At 40.9% G+C, this 8,781-nt stretch overlaps 1 protein-coding gene across 1 annotated transcript; it reads right to left on the bottom strand.

The window, feature by feature from the left end:
- Window positions 1-2,069: 2,069 nt before the first annotated feature.
- Window positions 2,070-8,620, bottom strand: LOC139480386 (U6 snRNA-associated Sm-like protein LSm4). The gene is made up of 5 exons (XM_071263453.1): window positions 8,547-8,620; window positions 8,257-8,298; window positions 5,958-6,056; window positions 4,783-4,951; window positions 2,070-4,321 (listed from the first exon to the last, which is right to left on the bottom strand). Exons 1-5 carry the CDS (start codon window positions 8,547-8,549, stop codon window positions 4,227-4,229), a joined length of 408 nt encoding a protein of 135 aa, XP_071119554.1. The 5' UTR covers window positions 8,550-8,620; the 3' UTR covers window positions 2,070-4,226.
- Window positions 8,621-8,781: the final 161 nt, after the last annotated feature.

Genomic DNA, 8,781 nt, shown 5'->3' with positions numbered 1-8,781 from the left:
CAGACAATCCAGAGATAGACATCATGAGCATCGATCCACGCAATTGGGATACGATAACATGCATCAACCAAGTCAGCGAACATGACCACCCGTTCCCGTTAGTCACCTCTTACAACATGCATAGTCGCCTTTTACGACAAGCATGGGTTGCAGAACACCTATTATAACCCCGATCTTCACGGGTCGCTTAATAAGTGGAAGTGGCAGATATATTAATCAGAATTAAATCAGATAAGCACTCGGGCGTTTTGTTACAGAACATTTGATAAAATACACATATATTGTGACATTACTCAGTGATCGCTCAGTGAAGTGCAACCTGTTTCGTCATCAATTTTGGAAGGACTCACTCTGACAATCCACATATGGTTCAATATAATTATATGTGCCATAAACAAAACAAAGCATATGTCCGCGCACATTCTGCGTTACGTTGTTGGTGGTAATAGAGATTGATATCATTACATGACGTCACTTCAACTTTGATGGTTTGTTTGCTTGTTGGTTAACATTATTTGACTTATAAGCCTCTTATATTGTTCATGTGGGGGCATGGGTGGCCCAGTCGCCTAAGGCGCCGCGATTCTCTGTGCAGAGTTGCGTCCCTTGGACACGCCAGAAACCTATGATTGTGGGTTCGAATCCCGGTTCTCCCCGATTACGTGTCTAGGTTTGTCAGCACCATACCGGTGCTCGTGGGTTTCACCGAGGTGGAAAACGTCTGAGACCTGCATCAGTTCGGGCTTGCCTCCCACATTAAGCGGACACCCTGTGATATAACTGGAATACTGTTAAAAGCGGTATTAAACCCAACTCACTCACTCACTATATTGCTCATGTAATTGTGTTCGTATATCATTGTACATATGTCTTACAGATAAGTCTCTCATAATTCCATAAGGTGAGTGAGTGAGTGAGTGAGTGAGTGAGTGAGTATGGTTTTACGCAGCTTTTAGCAATATTCCAGCAATATCACAGGGGGACACCAGAAATGGGCTTCACACATTGTACCCATGTCGTAATCGAACCTGGGTCTTCGGGGTGACGCACGAACACTTTAACCACTAGGCTACCCGACCGCCCCTAATTCCATAAGGAATGTCTTATGCATGACAACATATGTTATATGGACTATAAATACAAACATATGCATAAGGTGAGACTCTGATTAAAGATCTGTCTGTCTGTATTGATTGGAATAAAACGTGTCTGGACCAGACAATCCAGTGATTGACATCATGACCTGCTTAATGCAACTGAGATACAATGATATACAATCAACCAAGTCACAGAGCCTGACCACTGGATCCATTTAGTCTATTCTTACAACAGTGAGTGAGTTGGGTTTAACACTGCCTTTAACAGTATTCCAGTCATATCACTGCGTGGAGGAAAGCCCAAAGTGATGCAGGTCTCCCTCTTGCCCCCTCCTCTTACAACAAGCTTAGGTTGGCAGCGAATGGGTCGAGGGTATTTATCATAATAGAATGGTGAGTGAGGTGAAATGGGGTTTCACGTCGCGTCCAAGATTATTGCACTTGTATAGCGTCGTGCATGCACGTGTGTGTGTGTGTGTGTGTGTGTGTGTGGCTGCTTGTACTAGTCCGGACTGATGCCCATTTATAGTGCTAGCCCACTGAGATACCATGCCGCAGTTTAACATGAATACCCCACTCAGACACAGTATACTGACTCCGAGCCGACCAGTCCTTGTTTTAGCCCCTTAATGCCGAGCGCCAGACAGGGTAACAACAAGTACCATCTTTTAACGTCTTTTGGTATGACGCGGTCAGGAATCAAACCCCGGACCTTCCGCTCTCCGGGCGGACGCTCTACCACTAGACCACAGAGGCAGTCCACTCCAGCAATATACCAGCTACATCAATACAGATACTGGGAACCCATTCTTCCCCTGAAACCAGAGTGTCACTTAAATATTGCAAATTGTGGTTTTGTACATGGGTTTGTCTGTCTGTTCTTAGAACTAAAAAACACCTTAGAGAAATCCTCGGTAAATCTCCAGTAAAACTGAACAGAATACAGAACACTGTAAATGAATGAAGGTCGAAAGTGACATTTATTTGTTAAAGTTACAAACAAATGTAAAGACAGTTATAACACAGTGATGAACAATGCAGCCTTATTCAGTTTGTCACCTGTATCTAACCAGGACAGACAAACAGCCATTCACTGTCATCAATACAATAACCATGAATATCGATGATGAAATGCATCCGTCATACACAATGTTGAAAATATCAAAATGAAATATGTGTTACAAGTATGAAAGACAAACATACATGTAGTAACATCACGATAAAATCAAGCAAGAGTCAAAACAGCCATACTTAGCTTCCTTTAATAAGTATAGGGAGGATCAGTTACAAGGGGAAACACAATAGCATTAGCACAAGTGTTAACCCCAACATATATAAGTTGTGTAACCATGGCAACTACCATGACTCCCCCAATCTGTATCTAACCAGATATCGGGAGGTAGTTAGTCCATCTCTGTTACATTCTTTGTTCTGCCCTAATCGTGGCAATTAAAAAGTTTTCAAAAACAAAGAAATAAAAGAAGGTAGATAGTTCACCGACTTCATCAAAAGTTTTATTTTCACTAGTCTGCAAAGATGATATTCTTCATTTGCCATGTGCCTAACAGTAATTAGTCAAAGTGCATAAGGAAATGTCACTAGTCCTTCCTAAATATGACTACCGGTAGCCTTGGACTAGCCATGCTATCCGACTTATACTAATTTCAAACATTGATAAAAGTGCTCACAAACTGATAAATATCTAGAACTTCTTTCCCAAAACTTCCGATGACCATGACTAAATTCAGATAAGAATGCTTTCAAACTTTGTTTTTTTTAAATTTTACATATGATTTTTATACAAATAGAGAAATTATATCTTTGTCAGTACCTGACACACTTCAATCTGAGTTACCGGTAGTCTTGTATGTGTTTTTAAAATTTTTACATATGATTGTTCTTGTCTTGTTTGTGCCTGTTAATCGGTTGACCAGGAATATGAAACATATATTTTACACCCTCAAAAAGTAAGTAAGCATTAACAATAACTGTCACCTCATCATGGTGACTAGTCTTTCTTAGACGGGGACTACTGTCACTTATGCCACTAGGGTGTGTTGTGTCTACTATTCTGGCAGATAGTTATTCTTCATAATGACCCTGTACATACAACAGACCGAGGTTGGATGATTCCATTCGAACAAGAGGGACCGAGCCTCGGATCACAGTTGCATTTGTGGCCCATGTGATCTAAGTCATGTAGCGTCCATCCTCTCCATCTTCCTGAGGCAAGAGAGTTAACTGACTTTAAAAGTCCAGTTTCCACCCTTGCCGAACTAGGCTAGAATTACTGGGCTCTACCGTAGCACCACCAGTGGCTATTGCGAGTTATGTCCCTTCTAAGCCTCTCCTTTAGACCAATCAGATTCCACCTCTCGTATCGCTTGCATTTGCTTCAAACAAAACAGTGGCGCCCAGTCAAGACGATCTGATCGATAATCAAGGTCTATATTGTGATAAAACGAGTCTTACATCGCGAAATGCATCAAATCACATGAGCACCTTGATTAAAAACATGACAAGATTTGGAAAATATCTGTTAACGAGTTGGCGGTGCACATGCTTTGCAAATCCAGCAAACGACCGAAATCTGCGTGACAGTTTACGAAACGAATTTCGATTTCGTTACGCGATTGTGATTGGATTATGCATAGACTCGTTAGTCCAGCCAAAATGTAACTCCATAATACCAGCCTAGTTTGGAAAGGGTGGAAACTGTACTTTTATAGTCAGTTAACTTTCTTGCCTCGGGAAGATGACCCCTCTCTGGCAATATGGACTTTCGAAGCTCATGCCTCCAGCATTGAAAGTCCATGTCACCTTCAGGAGGGCACGAACCAATACATATTTACAAATGAAACAGAAAAAGTATTATACCTTATACTGGAATAAAGGTTCATACTGACAATCTAAGAAAACAATCTGATCTTTCCAATATTGTCTTTGCCTGTCAGTCTGGCTATATTCTAACTACCCTAGCACTTTTGTTTTCTGTTTAATTCCACACCATATTCAACTTGCTGCTCCAGTTTCAAATCTGAAGCCTTCCAAAGGGAGATAACTGACTGGCAAATAGCCTTTGTTTTGATGACTGAATGGTAGGAAGCCTTCTTTCTGAACATTGGCTTCTCAGTTGCCACGGCCCTTGCCTGGCTTCTGCTGACCTCCACCTCCCCCTCCTCGACCTCCACCACGACCTCCCCGACCTCCAGCCGAGAATGCACCTGCACAAAACATATTCAGTCAGCAAAAGGTCATTGATTGCATGTGGTTCATGTTACAGTTACTGTAGCAGTGAGTGAGTGAGTGAGTGAGTGAGTGAGTGAGTGAGTGGGGTGTAAATTCATGGTACGTCAGCTTCATCATGTTGATGTGGGAACAAAGCACAAAGTGATGCAGGTTTTAGACATTTACCATTTTGGTGAAACCAACAAGCATGGGTATAGTGCTGACTTGCAGTAGTCAATATGATAACGATTTGTACATTCACTTGGACTCAACTGCTAAGATACAATTTGTATCCTGGGATTTTCTTTCAAACGAAAGAGATTCACACAAGAATAGCAGGGTCACCACTGTTATTTTTGTCATTAAATGGGTACTAGGTTCAGATAGTTTGAATTTGACGGGACCTACTCCGACCTGGTTCTCAACAGATGACACAGGCATGGAAGAGACAACCTACCTCTCCCCCTCCCACGCTGACCTCCCCTTCCTCGCATGTCTCCACGACCTTTGTTCTTCTGAATGACCTCTTCCTTCACCATGTCAATGACTTCATCTGGGATTCTAAGATATTTGATTGTGCTTCCTCGGATGTAGCACTCCGGCATCCTCCAGAATCTGTCACCATCCTACAATATGATGCAGAACATGTATGGGTGCTGAAAAACCTAGAAACATATTTGACAAGATAGACACAATTTTTATGGATAACAACTTCTTTAATACTGGGAAAAGCGACATTTCGGAAAAGATCCTTATACCTTTGTCAAGCAAGACTGTCTTGCTTGACAACGGTGTAAGGATCTATACCGAAACATCGCTTTTCCCAGTATCAAAGAAGTTGTTATCCATAAAAAATTGTGTCTATCTTGTCATCCATCAACTTCTAAGTAATGCCTACAAACAATTTAAAGAAACATATTTGCGCCAAATCAACAACCATAAGTTTTTGGCATGCCCAAAGGATGCAATTCTGTATCGCGATTTGTGGCGCTTGTGCCCCTTGTCATGGCCTGCATTTATCACAGTTTATGGTTTGGGGAATCACCGATCTCTTCATCGATACAGAAGTAGGTAAAAGACATTCATGAAATAATGAGGTTTATACTGTTGTTCATTACTGCAAAAATTGGTGCAACAGACACAATACTAACCTTAAACGCAAATCCTAAACAGATTGAAGAAGCTAACAAGATTTGTTTGTTTGTTTGCTTTTTGTTTAATGCTGCACCCAGCAATATTCCAGCTATATGACGGCAGTCTGAAACCAACTGAGTCTGGACCAAAGAATCCAGTGATTGACATCATGATCATTGATCTACACATTTGGGATATGATGACATGTATCAACCAAGTCAGCAAGTCTGACTCCCCAATCCTGTTAGTCACCTCTTATGACAAGTAATAATCGCATTTTACGAAAAGCATATTCGCCTTTTAAGGCAAGCATGGGCTGCTGAAGACCTTCAAGTTAACATGAAATCCAACTTCCCCACAACCAGCATGACTAGATGACTAATTGCAGCAAAACAGTGAGTGAAGGCTTATTGCTGCCACACACTGTAACCTTTCTTCACTAGGCTACCCGACCACCCTACAGGTTTGAGTCCTATGGAAGGATTAACGTGTGTTTACCCGAGACGTGCAGATCACTTCCCTCAAGTTGATGTTCATCCAGTTATCACAGCTGACAAGATGTCCGTTGTATGTCTCGCCATTCTTCAACTCAACCAGCTGAAAATAAGTGAAAATTCCAACTTCATCATTTACATGATTAAGAGTTGGTTGACGTTGTTGATGGGGATGCTGATTAGTCATGTGTTCACTGAACATGCTGCAGTGCACTTATCATGCTTATATGATTATTGGCAATGATTCTCAGAATTGAGTTAATATTTACATGATCAATGTCAAGTGTTGGTAGGTCATACAGGAATGGCTAGGCCGACACTGCCAACCAAATGTCACTGACCATAATTTTGATCATTCACAAACCAGGCAAATACCACATTGTACAAGAGAAACAGCAGAGATTAGTATCACATTTGCCCAATGTAGTGTTGTGTTGTTTACATGGTGCACGTGCACCTTCGTGCACTGCCAATTCGGATGTGACGTCATATGTCGAAGTGACGTCATTGGCGACGTGTGCTTGTCATTGTCATCGTGGTTTCCCAAAGTAAACAGGCATTTACCAAAGAGGCATCTCGTTATCTTTACGCACTAGTTACTGAAGAAATACTTAGGCCAATACACTACACCCAACACCATACTTCAGTGTATCATCAGATCATAGTCGTAAACTCTGAGGATAAGCTATGATTGATATGTTGGTTGATTTGTTGTTTAACGCTGCACTCAGCAATATTCCAGCTATATGACAGCGGTCTGTAAATAATCGAGTCTGGACCAGACAATCCAGTGATCGATATCATGAGCATCGATCCACGCAATTGGGATTGATGACATGCATCAACCAAGTCAGTGTGTCTTTTACGACAAGCATAGTCGCCATTTACGGCAAGCATGGGTTGCTGAAGACCTATTCTACCCTGGATCTTCACAGGTCGATTGATATGTAAAAGCTGAAAACATGATAAAGCTGAAAATAAACCGACTCTGAGCATGCTGAGATATACGTAAAGATATGACATTTGTTTTTTACCGCCTCACTCAGCAATGACAAATCTGGACTATTTTTTCAACCAAAATCTTTCATCTTAATCACTGGTATAAAATGAACTCTCAACTATATGGAAATAGTACAAATAACAGTGTTGATATATAAATTGAGGTAAATTCAAGGCTTGTTTTAAACATTTAAGGCCTTTTCAACACGTTCAAGGCTAAAAGAAAGACACAACTACAAGGTAGTTTTCAAACAGATTCTTTAGGTAATTCTTACCATGCTTAATCTATTTCACTGTCATTATTCATTGAGCCCAAATACACTATTAAAAATTATTACTAATATTACGATAATATTATTTATCGATCAACTGTTATCATAATGATCAGGGTTATCATTGCTTTGCTTCAAACTAAACTTGGATAATCATGCTCATGAGTTTGACTACAATGAAGACAATGATCTAATTAGCAAAAACTTTAACATGGGACCATGGGCACTATCACAAATAATTAGTGTTGTCTTCCAAGTGATCAACACCCAAAGCAGCCATTATTCTTTGCAAAACTTGAATCTTGATAGATATTTTGAGGATTTTCCTCAAATTGCATTGGATTAATCCATTACAAGAAGTGAACTAGTTAACCCATTCCCTAACTCACAACTAACCCTAAGAATTGTAAAGGGGTATCTGACCACTGTGACCCTAAGGATCACAATGGGGTGTTTGATTGGCATGGGGTTAAACCTAATGATCGTAAAGGGTGGTGAGGTGAGGTGAAATGGGGTTTAACATCGCGTCCAAGATTGTTGCACTTATATAGCGACGTGCATGTACGTGTGTGTTTGTGTGGCTGCTTGTACTAGTCTGGACTGATGCCGATTTATAGTGCTAGCTCACTGAGATACCATGCCGCAGTTTAACATGAATACCCCACTCAGACACAGTATACTGACTCCGAGCCGACCAGTCCTTGTTTTAGCGCCTTAGTGCCGAGCGCCAGACAGGGTAACAACAAGTACTATCTTTAAACTTCTTTTGGTATGACGCGGCTGAGGATCGAACTCCAGACCTTCCGCTCTCCGGGCTGACGCTCTACCACTAGACCACGGAGGCGGTCCGATCGTAAAGGGTGCGTGATTGGAAAGGGGATCCAAGCGTTGGAGGAAACCTACCTTAATTTAACACAACCAACCCTAAGGGTTGAAGAGACACTGCCTGCAGACGGACCTAATTCGTGATAAAAGCTGTGCCGGTCAACTGAAGTCTTGCCATTTAAGATACAAAGCTACTGAGATACTCACCATTGGATGGTTGACAGCAGTTCTCAGGAGTGACAAGGGTAACTACAAGTAGAATGAACACTGATTAACAAGATTGCATGTGAAATTCGACGAAATAGATGCTTGGGGTCGCCTAGACTCAAGAAATTACACAAAACGCCAACATCACACAATTAACAAAAACATTTTTTTAGACCTTTTCTTTTATTGATTAAACCATTGTTAACAGGTTTGTGTTTGGCACATATTGCTCATTAATGTGTCACACAAGGAATGGATATAACGCAGTCATCTAAAATGTGTGTTTTTACCATTGTAATGGCATTCGATGCAGATAAACGTTTAAACCAAGATAATTCTTCAAAACATGCTTCTAAACCGGAAACAGATAGAGCTACGATGTTGATAAGTCGTAAACAACTTAAATCTTCCCCGAGGTTTAAAATTTGAAGCGTTGTTTCAACAGGCTAATATTCCCTAGTTATAACACTTAATTCCGATATGAAAGACAAGCATGGTTATATATCTAAGATTTTATCAGGAACG

The sequence above is a fragment of the Haliotis cracherodii genome, unplaced genomic scaffold (genome assembly GCF_022045235.1).
Source record: "Haliotis cracherodii isolate W230 unplaced genomic scaffold, xgHalCrac1.p SCAF_4, whole genome shotgun sequence".
Classification (NCBI taxonomy): Eukaryota; Metazoa; Mollusca; class Gastropoda; order Lepetellida; family Haliotidae; genus Haliotis; species Haliotis cracherodii.
The sequence above is the reverse complement of the archived record's forward strand: the minus strand, read 5'-3'. Positions and strand labels throughout refer to the sequence as shown.